The sequence below is a fragment of the Equus przewalskii genome, chromosome X (assembly GCF_037783145.1).
Source record: "Equus przewalskii isolate Varuska chromosome X, EquPr2, whole genome shotgun sequence".
In the NCBI taxonomy this organism is placed as follows: Eukaryota; Metazoa; Chordata; class Mammalia; order Perissodactyla; family Equidae; genus Equus; species Equus przewalskii.
This window is the reverse complement of record NC_091863.1, coordinates 50,624,494-50,641,960: the sequence shown is the minus strand read 5'-3', so window position 1 is coordinate 50,641,960 and position 17,467 is coordinate 50,624,494. Positions and strand designations below refer to the sequence as shown.

The window sequence follows — 17,467 nt, the reverse complement described above, 5'->3', positions numbered from 1 at the left end:
TGCTACTGAATATTTATCCAAAGAACATGAAATCAACCATTCAAAGAGATTTATGTACCCCTATGTTCATTGCAGCATTATTCATATATAATATATATATATATTATATATATAATGCAATAGAACTCATCTCTAAAAAAAGACAAAATCATCCCAATTTGCAACAACATGGCTGGACTTTGAGTGTATTATGTTAAGCGAAATAAGCCAGAGAAAGACAAACACTATATGATTTCACTCATATGTGGAGGATAAACAAACACATGGATAATGATAACAGATTAGTGGCAACTAGATGGGAGGAGGGTGGGGGTGGGCCAAAGGCATAAAGTGGCACTTATGTATGGTGACCAATAAAAATCAGAGTATTGGTGGTGAGCACATAGCACTATATACAGAAACTAATGTATAATAATGTACACCTTAAACTACACAATGTTATAAACCAATATGACCTCAATAAAATAATTGAAAAAAATTACTCTACCCAGCAGTTATCATTCAGAATTAAAAGAGAGATCAAGAGTTTTCCAGATAAGCAAAAGCTAAAGGAGTTTATCACCATTAAACCATTTTCACAAGAAATTTTAAAGGGACTTATTTAGGCTGAAAAGAAAGGGTGCCAATTAGAAATAAGAACCAAATAAAAGTGTAAATCTCACTGGGAAAGATAAATATATAGCAAAGTCAGTGGAATAATCAATAATAAAGCTATTATGAAGGTTAGAATATGAAAGTAGTGACAATAACTATAACTGCAATAATTAGCTAAAGAATATATAAGATAAAAAGATGTAAAATATAACATCAAAAACAAAAAGTCAGGGGGAGAGTAAAAATGTAGATCTTTTCAATGCATTCAAACTGAAGTTATCAACTTAAAATAGATTGTTATATGTAAGCTTCACAGTAACCACACAACAAAAACCTGTAGTAGATACACAAAAGATAATCAGAAAGAAAACCAAGCATACCACTAAATAAAGTCATCAAACCACACAGGAAGAGAGCAAGAGAAAAAGAAAGGGAAAAAAGGAACTACAAAACAGTCTGAAAATAATTAATAAAATGGAAATAAGTACATACCTATCAATAATTACTTTAAATGTAAATGGACTAAATTCTCCAATCAAAAAAATATGGTGGCTGAATGGATAAAAAAATAAGACTCATCTATATGCTGCCCACAATGATTCACTACAGATGTCAAGACACATAGACTGAAAGTGAAGGGATGGAAAAAGATAGTCCATGCAAATGGAGACAAAAGAAGGCTGGGGTGGCTATAATTATATCAAATAAAATAGAATTTTAAAAAAGATTGTAATAAGAGAAAAAATAGGGCATTACATAATGATAAAGGGATGAGTCGAAGAACAGGATATAACATTTCTAAATATTTATGCACCTAATGTAGGAGCACCTAAATATATAAAGCAAATATTAATAGACCTAAAGGGAGAAATAGACATCAGTAAAATAACAGTTAAGAACTTTAATACCCTACTTACATCAGTGGAAATGTCATCCAGACAGAAAATCAATAAAGAAACACCTGCATTAAACATGTTAGGCCTCATGGACTTAGACACATTTATGCAGAATATTCCATCAAAGGCAACAGAAAACACATTCTTCTCAAGTACACATGGAACATCCTCCAGGATAGATCATATATTAGGCCGCAAAACAAGTCTTAATAAATTTAAGAAAATTGAATGCATATCAGTCATTGTTCTGATGCAATGGTATGAAACTGGAAATCAATTACAAAAAGAAACCCAGGAAATTCACAATATGTGTAGATTAAACAACATACAACTGAAGAACCAATAGGTCAACAGAGAAATCAAGAAAGAAATTTTTTAAAATGCCTTGAGACAAATGAAAATGGAAATACGACATAGCAAAATTTACAGAATACAGCAAAAGCAGTTCTAAGAGGGAAGTTCTTCGCAATAAGTGCCTACCTCAAGAAACAAGAAAAACCTCAAACAATTTAACTTTATACCTCAAGGAACTAGAAAAATAAGAATGAATGAAGCACACATTTGGTAAAAGGAAGGAAATAAAGATTACAGTAGAAATAAACAAAATAGAGACTAAAAGACAACAGAAAAGATCAATGAAACTAATAGCTGCTTCTTTGAAAAGATAAATAAAACTGACAATCCTTTAGGTAGACTCACCAAGAAAAAAAAGTGAGGGCTCAAATAAAATCAGAAATGAAAAAGGAGATGTTATAATTGATACCACAGAGATACAAAGAATTATAGGAAACTACTATGAACAACTATACAACAATAAATTGGACAATGCAGAAGAAACGGATAAATTCCTAGAAACATGCAACCTTCCAAGATTGAATCATGAAGAATAGAATATCTGAATAGACACATTACTAGTAAGGAGATTGAATCAATAATCAAAATCCTCCCAACAAACAAAAGTCTAGGACCAGATGACTTCACTGGTGAATTCCACCAAACATTCAGAGAAGAATTAATACCAATCTTCAAAATCTTCCGAAAAATAGAAGAGGCAGGAATACTTGCAAACTCATTTTACAAGGCCAGTATTACTCTGATACCAAAACCAGTCAAGAATATAAAAAAAGAAAAGTAAAGGACAATATTCTTGATGAACATAGATGCAAAAATCTTCAACAAAATATTAGCAAGCTGACATCAACAATACATTAAACAGATCACATACTATGATGATGTAAGATCTATTCCAGGGATACAAGGATGGTTAAACATTCGCAAATCAATCAACATAACAAATCACATTAACAAAATAAAGGATAAAAATCATATGATTATTTCAATAGACACAGAAAAAGCATTTGACAAAATTCACAGCTATGTATGATAAAACAAAATTCTCAACAAAGTGGGTATAGAGGGAACATACCTCAATATAATAAAGGCCATATATAACAAACCCACAGCTAACATCATGCTCAAAGGCGAAAAGCTGAAAATTTTTCCTGTAAGATCAGGAACAGGACAAAGATACCCATTTTCATCACTTTTATTCAACATAATATTGGGAGTCCTAGCCAGAGCAGTTAGGCAAGAAAACAAAATAAAAGGGATCCAAATGGAAAAAGAAGAAGTAAAATCGCCACTATTTGCAGATGACATGATAGAAAACTTTAAAGACTTCTCCAAAAAAAAGGTTAGAACTAATAAACCAAATTCAATAAATTTGCCAGAAAAAAATTAACATACAGAAATTTGTTGCATTTCTATATGCTAATAATGAACTATCAGAAAGAGTAATTATGAAAACAATCCCATTTACAACTGCATTAAAAAGAATGAAATACCTAGGAATAAATCTAACCAAGGAGTTAAAAGGCCTGTACACTGAAAATTATAAGACTGATGAAAACAGTTGAAGAAGACACAAATAAATGGAAAGATACTCCATACTCATGGACTGGAAGAATGAATATTGTTAAAATGTCTATACTACCCAAAGCAAAATGCAGATTCAATGTAATCCCTATCAAACTCCAATGGCATTTTTCACAGAACTAGAACAAATAATCCTAATAATATTTGTATCAAAGCATAAAAGACTGCAAATAGCCAAAGAAATCTTGAGAAAGAAGAACAAATCTAGAGGCTTCACGCTCCTTGATTTCAAACTACACTGTAAAGCTGTGGTAATTAAAAACAGTATCGTATTGGCATAAAAACAGACACATAGATCAACGCAACATAACAGACAGGCAAGAAATAAACCCACAAATATATGGTCGATTAATTTGTGACAAAGGAGCCAAGAATATACAATGGGGTAAGGATAGTCTCTTCAATAAATAGTGTTTGTAAAAATGGACATCTACATACAAAAGAATGAAATTTGACCGCTATCTTACACCATATACAAAAATTAATTCAAAATGGATTAACGACTTGAATGTATGACCTGAAACCTTACAAAACCTAGAATAAAACATAAACAGTAAGCTCCTTGACATCAGTCTTGGTGATGATTTTTTGGATTTGACACCAAAAACAAGGACAACAAAAGCAAAAATAAGCAAGGGAGACTGCATCAAATTAAAAAGCTTCTTCACAGCAAATGAAACCATCAAGAAAATGAAAAGGCAACCTACTGAATGGGAGAAAATATTTGCGAGTCATATATCTGATAATGGGTGAATACACAAAATATATAAATAACTCATACAACTCAATAGCAAAAAAAACCCCAAACAATCTGACTTAAAAAGAGGAAGATGATCTGAATAGACATTTTTCCAAAGAAGACATACAGATGTCCAAAAGGTACATTAAAAGATGCTCAACATCCCTAATTATGGAAATGCAAATGAAAACCACAAAGTGATATCAGCTCACATCGGTTAGAATGGCTACTATCACAAAGGTAAGAAATAACAAGTGTTGACGAGGATGTGGAGAAAAGGGAACCTTTGTGCATTTTGGTGGGAATGTAAATTGGTGCAGCCACTATAGAAAATAGTATGTAGGTTCCTCAAAAAATTACAAATCGAAGTACCATATGATTTAGCAATTCCACATCTTGGTATTTATCTGAAGAGTACAAAAACACTAATTTGAAAAGATACATGCACTGCCATGTTCATTGCAGCAATATTTACAATAGCCAAGACATGGAAACAACCTAAGTGTGCTTTGATGGATGAATGGATAAAGACGATGTGGCATATATATACATTGGAAAATTATTAAGCCATAAAAATAATGTAATCTTGCTATTTGCAACAACATGGGTGGATTTTGAGGGCATTATACTATGTGAAATAAGTCAAATATCGTATGATATTACATATATGTAAAATTAAAAACAAAGGAACAAACAGAAGCTCATAGATACAGAGAACAGATTGGTGGTTGTCAGAGGCAGCAGGGTTTGGGGATGGGTGAAATGGGTGAAGGAGGTCAAAAGGTGCAAACTTCCTGTTATAAAATAAATAAAACATTGGGATGGAAAGTACAGCATGTTGACTATAGTTTGTAATACTGTATCACATATTTGAACGTTGCTAAGAGAGTAGATATTACAAGTTCTCATCACAAGAAAAAAAGAATTTTCTAAGTATGTATGGTGACAGATGTTAACTAGACTTGTAGTGATGACTTTGCAATGTATACAATTATTGAATCATCACATTGTACATCTGAAACTAATATAATATTATACGTCGATTATACTTCAATAAAAAAAGAAGCCTTATCATATGGACCCAGAATTGTTGTGATTATCAAAGATGAGCTAAGTGTCTATCAGACAGCTACTGTCTGGGGCCTCAAAACATACTTGAGGTTCTGTAATGAAGTGATGGGTACCATTCAGGAGGCTGGTGACAAATACTTAATAGGTTTCTCTTGAAAATCCTAACCTGTGTGCCATCTTCAATAATAAGGTCTCTATCGTATTCATACATAGCCAGTTGGCCAATGAGTTATAGAGAGAGATTTATTGAAGGAAGTTTTTATGATTTTTTGTAATTAATTGCATAAAGTGCTATGGTTTTAACTTGTGATGTTTTTAAAATTAAATTGTTTATAATATGTTGCAGTTGTACGTGTTAGCCTATTTTTCACTTAGAATAGTCGTTTACAGACTTAATGATATGAATACTATTGATTTGGAGTTGACCAGCTGTTGATAGGAAGAAGAGATAGATGATAGTTCTTGCTTCTTGCGATGCCTGTTTCTGTATGTTAATGATATGTTAGTTAGCTCTTAAGGTACTAGAATCGATATACATGTATATATACATGTTACTGAAATACAATTTATGACTTAATCTAGCTGTTTAACAATCGGGGCCATTAAGTCTGACCACACATCACTATGATAGAATATGAGCTTTTCCAAAGGTGTAAGGTGTAATTTTTCCATAGTATAACTTACAGTCTGCTAAAATAAAAGACAAGGCTGGTGTCTATAGAATATACTATGTGCATTTGTAATAATTATTTTATATACTGTGGTGTCAACGTTTTTAAATTACATATTTTACATTGATACATAGGGAAACTTGTCATTATGGAGAGCGTACAATTGTTCTCTAAGTAGATGATACTTGTTTTCATAGTAGTAAAACGTTATGCTGCATTATTACTTGCATAATCCTAATTCCACGACATGTTAACCAACACTCTGACAATATAGACATTAAACTAGGATTTTGTAAGGATTTTATATTAAAATACAAGTTGTTCATGCCAGTATTCTGAAGTAGTAAGTGAAGCTTTTCAACGGTGTTATTTTTGACCTCATAACTAGGCTGGGTTTTTTTTTTCCTCTACTAAGAGGAAACTGATTGAATATGGTAGAAGCTGTATGCCTTGTGGAGTATGTATTATAAACTCTTAGAGTAAATTTTCATTGAGGAATAGGGAGAGGGGTGCAAATTCCAAACTTATGGCATTTAAGATGGTTACTTACACCATTTAAGATGGTTTGGGGATTGGGATATCTCTGGTATAACCATCTTGGAAAAATTGCTTAATAGAGGTTGTCCTCAAAGTGATTTTAAAATTATCCTTCTATTAAAGGTTTTAGGTCAGTAATATTGACTAAAAATTTAAATAAATTTGTTCAGTATCCTCCTCCAATAAAGATCCATTGCAAAGAATGAGAAACTTTAGTTGCATCCCCTTGAAATTAGGAAAAAGTCAAAGGTTACCACCACCATCACTAGTATTAGAGAGCCTGGGAAACACTTCTAGGGAAAAAAGAAAATAAAACCAGGATAGGGGCTGGCCCTGTGACTGGGTGGTTAAGTTTGCATGCTCTGCTTTGACGGTTCAGATCCTGGGTGCTGACCTACACACTGCTTCTTAAGCCGTGCTGTGGTAGTGTCCCACACAGAAGAGCTAGAATGACCTACAGCTAGGATATACAACTATGTAGTGGGGCTTTCGGGAGAAAAAAAGGAAGATGGCCCCAAAAAAATGCACACTAAAAAATAAGTAGAAGGATAAAATGTTAAGGTTTTGCAGAATCAACAAACCATAGAACTAATAAGAGAATTTAGGAAGACTACCAAATAAAAGGTCAACTTATAAAAATCAATCTCATTTATCTACAATAAAATAATCAATTTTATTTTTGAATTGTTTATTTTTGAATTTTTTAAGATGTAGGATTGAGAAAAAATTGCTCTCCATATGGAGAAAAATTTAAATGGATTCCTAGATAAAAGTCCACAGAAAGGTGCACTGAAGATCTGATTGTGAAAAATAAAATTATAAAGTTAATAGAAGATAACATAGCAGAATATCTCTGTAACCAAAGGTGGGAAGGACTCTATAAACAAAATTCAAAAGCATGAACCATGAGGTGAAAAATGGATGGATTTGATTACAAATGTTTTTCTGTTCAACAAACAACACCATGAACAAACTTAACAGATGGATGAAAAATTGGGAAAAGATATCTGCAATGTATAAAACAGACAAGGAATTAATAACTAAAATATAGAAACTCTTGAATATCAAAAAGAAAAATCTAACTAGAAACTCCAATCCATAAACCAATTTCCTCTACTTTCAAAATACATTGATAATTAAAACATTTCTCACTCTTTCCACTCTATAAGGCTAGTATGCGCTGGATTAATCTAATCATTTTGGTCAGTCTTTACTGTCTAACTCACTCCCTGAGTGATCTCAACCATATTATAACTTTAAATATAATCTGCATACTGATGACTCAAATCTTTACCTTGAGTTCACACCTCTCCTCTACTATTCAGACTTGTGTAGCCAACTACCAATATCTTGACATCTCCACTTGAAAATCTAATAGACATCTTAGACTTAACATGTCCCAAACTGAAACCCCATCTTTCCCCCAAAACCTGTGGCTCTAAGTCCTCCCCATTTCATTAAATGACAATTCTTTCTTTCCATTGGTTCAGACCAAAAACCTTACAATCATCTTTTTCTGCTTTTTCCTCCTCCCATCCCATCATCTAGACCATCAACAAATCCCACTGGATCTACTTTAAAAATATATCCAGAATATGACCACTGTTCACCACTTCCACCCATATCATCATGGTCCAAGTTACCACCATCTCATCATCTCTCAACAGAATTACTGGATTGCTTCCAAGATCACCTTCCTGATTCCTCCCTTGCCTCCTTACAGTCTCTTCTCAATAGAGCTATCAGATTGATCATATTAAAATGTATGTCAGATCATGCCACTCCTCTGCTCAAAATCCTCCAATGGGCTCCCAATCCACTTGAAGTCCCTGCAGTGGCCAATAATGCCCAACATAGTCTGCTTTCCCCCTCCTCCCACTTTTAACCTTCTGACCTTTTCTCCTACCCTTTTCCCCATGGCCCACTCACTTCTAGTATACTAGCAGTCTTGCTATTGTTGATCATGCCAAATACACTCACTTCAGAGCCTTTACCTTTGCTGTTTATGTTTCTTGGAATGCTCTCCCCTTCCTCCTAAACTCTTTCCGTAGTCGCCACTCTAACTCCTTCTCATCCCTCAGGTTGAAAATTAAATGTCACTGCCTCAGGAAGGTCTATTCACCTCTCCCTCCACCCTGTCACATTATCCTCTTCTGTTTCCTTTATAGCACTTAGTAAGCTTATAAATATATATGCATTTGCTTTGTTTCTTGATATTACCTACCTTCTCCCGTAGATTAAAATTTATGACGCCAGGGACCACATTGGTTTCAACCAATTTTCACTGCATTACTTATTAGTGTCCTCAAACTTTTTCATGTTTTGTTAGACATTTGTATTTCTTCTTTCATAAATTTCCTGCCTATATACTTACTCCTTTTTATTTTTCAATGGCCACTCTTTTTTTGTAAGAACCTTTCATATAGTAATAGTGTTATATGTCTTATACATCCTTTTAGGGTCTCATATCTTGCTTTTAAACTTAGAAAAACCTATCCCCACCCTGATTCCAGATAGATGTTCACTTATATTTTCTTTTAGTTCTTTTCTTTATTTTGAGCTATTTTACCATTAATCCACTTGTAATTTATTTTGGCATGTGGTAATAGAGATTGAATTTTATTTTTTCAAGGAATAACAATTTGTCCTAAAACCATATATTGATTGATTTTTCCTTTCTTCCACTGAAATGCTATCTTTTTCTAATATTAAATCTTTATATGTAGTCAGTGTTAGAGGAAAGAGTCAAGATTGCAATGCTATTTTGATGTTATTAATCCAGGAGCATAAGAAAGCCTGGCTCTTACTACTCACTCCTCTCCTTGAGGCTCCTGAACTAAGGAAACTATAAAGAATAGTAGTCAAATGAGAATAAAATTACCACTTCCCTATTAGCTGAGCCAGTGTCCACAAACCCCTATTGCAGAAATCTGATAACAAATGAGTCAAAGAACAAAGCTTTGACTTAAAAGGTCTACGCAACTCTTCCTCTTTCTAGTGCTTTGCAACTAAGATGGCTACATCTGCAGTGCAGGCATTGTTCTAACTCACATAAGCAGTACACCCAGTTGCAGGCACAGGCCAACTTGCCACATAGAAGCAAGTAGTGCAATAGGAAGTGCTGAGATGAAAGAAACCCTGCCCACTAGTAAGGCATTGTCCAACAAACATCCTTGGTTCTGACTAATCAGATTAATAACATCTCCCTTGTGAGAAACTCTAAGGAAGGAGGTAGAAGGAAGAAGTGTGGGCTAGTAATAGAGTAGTAGTATCCCTACTGCTGTCGACAAAGACAGAAGTTTGGGTCTGTTTCAAGGATGTTTATTTTGTCCTGTTGATTAATATTTTTACAGTACCATGCTGCTTTAATTATTGTACTATACTATTGAGTTGTGCTAGTCTTCTCTCATAAATCTTTTAAAAAAAAATTCCTGTTTTTTCTTGTCCAGGTATTCTTTATCCTTTTCAATGAACTTTACATACAATCATTCATTTAAGTATAAAAATGTGCAATTGTGATTTTGATTAGAACTGCCTTAAATCTATAAATTATTTAACATAGATCACCTCTTCGTAAATAATGGTATTCTCCAAAGTTTCCTTCTCAGCTCAATGTTATTATCACTCTACACACTATCTCACTTGGTGATTGCATACATAAACGTGATTTCAAATTTCATCTATTGTAGTTAATGTTAAATCTCTATGCCTATTCCAGGTGTCTCTTCCAAATTACAGATCCATACTCAAATTGAGTATAACTCCTATTTTTATAACAACTCTCATTTTCACCTGGATATCTTACAGGTACCTCATATTCAAGAAATTTAAAATTGAACTTGATATCTCCACCCTCTAAACAAACAAAAACACTCCCTGCTTCCTGATTTCTAGGCTTCTTTGTAAGTACTACCTCCATTCAGGTGCTTAATCCAAAAATCTGCTTGTTATCTTTAACTCAACAATCCCCCTTATCCCCTCACCATCTGTTCAATCATCATATCCTGTTGATTTTCCTTTAACATCTCTCAAACTCATCTAATTCTCTCAATCATCATTTCCTACCACCCTTGTTAAAGCCATTATCATCACTTATATGGATTACTACAACAACCTTCTAACTAGTTTCCCTGCTTCCAATGTATCTTTTCTCTCTTTTTAGTCATTTATTGATAATTTCATACCTGGATCACCATCTTCCTTTCCACCCCAACCTCCACCATTCTTCTGAGTGACTTCAAAGTCTATGTGGGTGACTAATCCAACACTCAAGCCAACACTCTAGTCCCTTGATCTACTCAGTTCAAGTATCCTTCACCTCCACTTTACTTTTGCCCGTGGTCAAAACACAGACCTTCTCATCACATGAAATTGCTCTGCCTAAGTCTTAAAATTAAAGCACACTCACTGTTTCCACTCCCACATCTCCCCAATTACTCTTTAGTCCATTCTAATCTGGCTTCTTTTCCCATCAATTTATTGAAATCACCAGCCACTACCTTGATGCTATGTCCACTGGGAATTTTTCTGTTCTTATTTAACCTCTGTGAAGCAGCTGAAACTGTTGACCTCTTCATCTTTGAAAGTACTCTCCATGTTTTTCCTTCTAATATCTTGCTCACTTTTTCTTAGGCTTACTTTTCAATCAATATCTCCCTTAAAAATTGGTCTTCCTCAACCTAGATGCCCATTAAGGGACGAATGGATAAAGAAGATGTGGTATTTATACATGATGGACTACTACTCAGCCATAAGAAATGACGAAATCCGGCCATTTGTGACAACGTGGATGGACCTTGAGGGTATTATGCTGAGTGAAATAAGTCAGAGGGATAAAGTCAAATACCATATGATCTCACTCACAAGTAGAAGATAAAAACGACAAAAAAACCCCACATAGCATTGGAGATTGGACTGGTGGTTACCATTGGGGAAGGGGGAGGGGGGAGGGCAAAAGGAGTGATTAGGGTCACATGTGAGGGGATGCACTATAATTAGTGTTCGGGTGGTGAACATGATGTAATGTATACAGAATTCGAAATATGATGTACATCCGAAAAAATAAAAATTAAAAAAAAATTGGTCTTCCTCAGGGTCTTATCCTAGGATTCTTACTGTCTCATTTAATATACTCTTCCAGGGTGACTGTATCCATTCCTTTGCCTTCAATTACTACTCAAATGTTGATGCCTTTCACATCTATTCATTCGGATCACAGCTTTCTCCCCTTATGTCCTTTAGATACCTCTGTTTGGTCCCTCAGATATCCCAAATTCAAAATCGAACTCATCATCATCCAATCTCCCCCATTCCAAGTCAGCTTTTCCCATGTTCCTTATCTTGGTGAATGACATCACTATTTACTTGATTTTCCAAGCCAAAAATTGGGAATCATTTTAGAATTTTTCTCCAAAAATATGAATATCATTCAAGAATCCTTCTTTCTCCCCTTCAATATCTAATGAATCACCAAATCACGTTGATTCTATCTCACTAATCTTTTTATAACCTACCCTCTTTCTTATACTCCAACTTTCATATTTCTTCATATTGAGGCTTCATATATTGCATCCCCTACATCTGGGACTTCTTTTTTCCTGCTTTTCTCCCCATATTATCCCTTCACCTGTATGCTTCTTTCATATCCTTTAGATCAGTGGTTATCAAAGTGTAGTTCCGGATCCAGCAACATCAGAATCACCTGGGAACCTGTTTGAACTAGCAAATTCTTGAGCACCATCCCAAACCTGGTGAATCAGAGGCCCTGGGAATTGATCCCAGCAATCTATGGTTTAACAAACCTTTCAGGTGATTCTGATACATGCTAAAGTTTGAGAACTACAGATTTAGATTTCAGCCAAGATAACACCTACTCTGGGAAACCACTCTTAACCATTCAAACATTAGATTAGATACCCTATTCCACACCTCCATAGCACACTTTGAAAACTCCTATTTGATGCTTAAAACACTGCATTATAATTACCAGTTTACTTGTTACTCTATCATAATAGCCCAAGATTTTTAAGGGTGGGAACAAGTATTATTTCCCACTGCATCCATAACTTCTAAAATTGTGCCTGCACCCAGCAGGCCTCCAGTAATTGTTTATTCAGTGAATGAATGATTGGAAGAGAATGTGGTCAAGATTATGGTCACCCTACATTTAGTATTAGGAGCTTAGTATGTGACTGGAGTTATGATTTAGTCTGTACTAGGGAGACAAGAACTTTAACTATGGCTGGAGTTAAGGATCAGTTTGTGGTCTGGGATAGGTCACTCTCTAGCCATGATTAGGAGCTCAGACTATAACAAAGGTTAACTTCAGATCTAGAGAGGGTTAGGAACTCAATCCATATTCAGGGTTAAGGCCAGTATAAGGCTCCATGTGTAACCAGTGTTAAGGATTTACAAAAGACCTAAGGTAGGTAGCCTGTTCTGAGATTGAGAGAGTTAGTATTTCATAGAGACAAACTCAGGCTGTGGCTTAGTCCTGGATAATATTCCTTTTTCAGTTCTCTAAGAGCATGCTTTTTTAAAGGAGCAAGCCGGAGGGCTGAATCACAGGTGTTTCACGTCCTTTGTCCCTTCACTAAGCGTTCCCACTCACCAGGCTCAGCAGCCAGTGGCCAGCCAGTGCTGGATTCTAGCACTCCATGGGCATGCACAGAGTAGGGGCGGCTGGCATTATTCTTGAACACCACAGTTAAGATATCACCAACCTCTCCTCTGAGAAGTGGACCTAATATATACAAAAGAAGGAAAAGTCTCATTAATGGAGTAGTGAAACAGGGACATTAAAGGCAGTAAAGAAAGGGACGTACACAGGAGCTCCCTAGAACTAGGGTTTGCCCTGAGATAGGATCTTTCTGAGACTGAAAGTCATTACTGGCGCCACTTTTAAATTCAGAAGCCCTTAAACTGATACTGCTACGCGTAGGATAAGGATACTTCTACAACAGGATTGTGTCTCAAATTACCCTTACTTTTCCCACCCCAGCTCTCTCTATATTATAGCCCAAGTTTCTAGATAATCGCAGCTCTGTGGAATCATTGTTGAAAAAGAGTGAGTTTGGCACAGAGTACAGAATTCCTGGGCTGTCTTCAAGGCCCAGTGGGTCTCTTCAGTGCAAGGACAAGAAAGAGAAAACTTATTGGCCCCTACATGAGTGGAGAAACTGAAGGAATAGTTAAACTGTAGTGCAAGGGAAATACTGGTTCCCTGTATCATTTTTTTTTTTTTTGCTCTTTGATGTTCCTAAGTTCCCCTGCCTTTAGCATTTTTTAAAAAACCTATAACCCTGAGAGATCCCTAGATACATAGGCTTGGAAAAACCTGGTTCAGGTTGCAGCAGAATTAATTAATTTCCCCCTTTGATTGCTTATTTTCGTGAATAATTTATAAAATATTATTATAGTTCCAGGCTATCTTAAGGAAAAACTGATATTGGGGAATGAGGAGGCCTTCCTGATATGACATAGCCTCCCTAGGAGCAGCACAGGCTTCTAGACACTAGGAAGGAAGTGGAATTCCCTTACCTAAGATTCCCAAGTGTTCCTCTGATCCAGTCCTTGGCCGAGGGATCCTGAATGTACCATCTGTGTATGCCCTGAATACAGCTTTCTTGTATCTGGAACCCAGGAGCCCATCTTCATTGCTCAGGAAAATGTGACCATAACTAGAAGAATCCAAAGAGTGGCATCAGCACCTGGTCCTCAATCCTTCATTTTCAGATATGGGGGAGCTAAGTCAGACTCAACCTCCCGTCACAAATAGAATAAAGAGGGGATTATGCCTTCTAATGTCACATTGCTCACCACATTGGCTGCTTAATTGCAATTAAAGATGGCATATTTCAATATATATTTGTGTTCCCTTATTTGTAATCATCCAGATAGGAATTTGTAGTACAGCCAATATGGTAAGAGCACTGAAATAAGAATCAGAAGCCTGGGGCTGGCCTGGTGGTATAGTGGTTAAGTTTGTGTGCTCTGCTTCTTCTGCCTGGGGTTCATGGGTTTGGATCCTGGGGGCAGACCTACACACCACTCATCAGGCCATGCTGTGGTGGTGTCCCACATATAAAGTGGAGGAAGATTGGCATAGATGTTAGCTCAGGACTAATCTTCCTCACTAAAACAAAAAAAGGATCAGAAACCCTGGGTTCTAGCTTCAGCCTTAATGATGTCTTAGATGGAATTAGTTTGACAAAAAGACAAGGTACAAGATGGCATGAGAGTACAAACTGCTTTTACTGCTGGAAGGTAAAGAATGGGGAGACATAGGGAGGAAATGGAATCTTACAGATTTCTCCTTGTGTGATGCTTTGCCAGTTTCCAAAGAGCTTTATTATTCATTTCATCATTTTACATTCCCAATAGGCTGATGAGGTAGGTATATCCCAGAGACGGAATCAGTAGTTCAGAGATGCTAGGACTTATTTTCATTGTTACTGTCAGTCAGAAATGGAGCCAGGACATGGATTCAAGTCTGCTGCTCCTTTTCTACCTCCTTCTAGTAAAATTCTTTCAACTATACCACATCACTTTAAAGATTAGTAAACCAAGGCCCAGAGAAGGGAAGTCACTTTTTCAAGGTTGCAGAACAAGTTAGCAAGAAGGCTTCAAACTTCAACAGCCAATATAAAGGGTAAGAATTGGGAAAGGGTGGTGAGAACACCAAAACTAAACTAGTGGAAATTTCTAAACTATACCTCAATTTCAATTCGCCCCTCCTTTCTTTTTTAGTAATAGAATCACCTAGGTTTTAGCTGAGCACATGGCTGCCTAAACAGAGATTACACTTTTAGACTTTCTTGCAGTGAGGTGTGGCCATATGAATAAATTCAGGATAATTGGGTATGATAGAAAGTGATGTATACAACTTCCAGGTCATCGCCTTACAGACAATACTGCTTGCCCTGGACTTCACTCCCTTTTCTTCATATCTGGGAATGACTACAAATGAAACAAGTATCTTAGTTTCAGAGATGAAAACAAATTTTATGAGTGACTAATTCACCTACAGACCCTGGACTGCTCTAGTTTTACTATTATGTGAGCAAGAAATAAGATTCTAATGTATTTAACCACTCTGTTTTGGGCGTTTTCTGTTATACAGCTTAGCCTGTACCTTAATAACAGTTTGTCAAGGAACAGCTGAGCTTGGGGTATTCAGTCCCTTGAGTAAGTCCTCTATAAAATTTAAGTCCCAGTATAGGTACTTCTGGCTAACCAGAGGAAAGGAGGCAAAGATTAAGAGCATGAGAGTGTGGGTAAGATCTTTTACTTCAGCCCCATAGTATAGCAATATAGAAGCATTGAGTTACAGCTTACCTGCATTCTAGCCCTTGCTTCAGATTTGGTATCTTATTAGGTGACTTTAGATAAACGTCTCCTCATCTCAGAATTTCAGTACCCTCCTTACCTGTAAAATGGTTCAGAGTCTCTGAAAGTATGATCTCTTCTTTTCTGAAGGCTTACCTGTCCTTCTCAGACTGGTTGTGCCATTCCAGTTCCCAGCTCCTGTCAGGGCAATAGTCCCATTCCACCTCTTCTGCCATGATATAGTAGATTCTTGCAGCCTGATAACGTTGACGAGGGGTGGCTTGGCGGCCAGGACACTGGGAGACATTATAAATTGCCCTCATCCCTGCTTCTCTATGGCTACCTGCTTGGCAGTAAATCTCAAATGTCCCTGAAGAAGGAACAGAGAGAAAAACTTGAATCAGAATACCCCTGTGTAGCACACAGGGGATTTCTTATCTCTCTGTAGGCATACTGCAGAGAGTGGTTAGTTTTGGAAAAGGTTCTTCTATGCATTAGATAAGAGATTATTTCAAATTTATTGCGAGCAATGAGCATAGATGTTAAGAACTCCAAAGCCACACTGTTTGGGCTTAAAACTGCACTCTGCCACTATGACCAACTCTTCCTATTTACCTGGGCTTTCCCAGTTTTAGCACTGAAAGTCCCATATCCCTGGAAACTCCCCAGTTCTGAGCAAACTGGAATGGTTGGTCACCCTATCTGACGCTTATTAGCTGTATAACCTTGAGGCAATTTTTAAGCTTTCGTATTTTTCAGTTCCTTCATGGTAAAATAGAGATCCTTTACTTCATTGAGTTGTTTTAGAATTAAACACAATAATATGTACACATTACTTACACAGTATATAGTAAACATTCAATAAGTGAAGCTATAAATAAGCAAATAAAGCCATCATAATTATTATTCCAACGAAGACATTGACCAGTTGTCTCCTTTTTCTACCAAGTACCAAAGAAATAAAGATGGGCTTAAATAGATATCGCACGTCATGTTCATAACATTACAGTGAGTTAAATAATTATTTCCCCCTATTATGCAGATTAGCAAATTATAACTCAGATGCACAGAGGCTAAATGACATGTAAAGGTCACACCATTAGGAAGCAGTAGAGGGAGGTACAGACCCGTGGCTCTGGCTCTGTGGTGGGGGAAGGATGCTGGATGCCAGCTGGGAGCCCTTCTTGATCATAAGGATGCTTACATCAGAGAGCTTTGGGACGGCTTTCCCTAGGTTTTTACAATGAAATGTTTGGATATCAGTCTTAAATATCTGAGTTGTGGAGCTGCCTGGACCTGACCTGAAGCTCCAGGTTTCTATATCAGGGACACTACAGTTATAGAATGTTGACCAGAAGAAGCTAACTTTCCTAGAACATTTTTTTCACCATTACTTCCCTTGCTACCCACTGCCTATCCCATCACTACAAACACTTCTTCCTGGATTTTAAAAGCTTCTATGAGCTGGCTCCAAACTATTGACCCAATCCTACTTTCCACTTCATCCCAAATTCAACCAGTTCTCCAACTAAATTTGCCCGTGACTGTCTCTCTCACATATTTCATTCCTACCTTGGAATTTTCACTCATATCGTTACTCCCTTTCTAGAATGTACCTGCCCACCCCTTCCACAAATATCTATGAGAGCTCACTCATTCTCCAGGGCCTACTTCATGTTTTATCTCTTCCAGAAAGC

General features: G+C 36.3%; 1 protein-coding gene across 1 annotated transcript in view; it reads right to left on the bottom strand.

Annotated features, from left to right (window-relative positions):
• Positions 1 to 17,467, bottom strand: part of HEPH (hephaestin) — a 114,962-nt gene that overhangs the window by 65,399 nt on the left and 32,096 nt on the right. The window contains exons 13-15 of the mRNA XM_070603960.1: positions 15,927 to 16,140; positions 13,983 to 14,122; positions 13,054 to 13,185 (exon numbers count right to left, since the gene is read on the bottom strand). Coding sequence (XP_070460061.1) covers positions 13,054 to 13,185; positions 13,983 to 14,122; positions 15,927 to 16,140 — 486 coding nt within the window. The remainder of the gene's footprint in view (positions 1 to 13,053; positions 13,186 to 13,982; positions 14,123 to 15,926; positions 16,141 to 17,467) is intronic.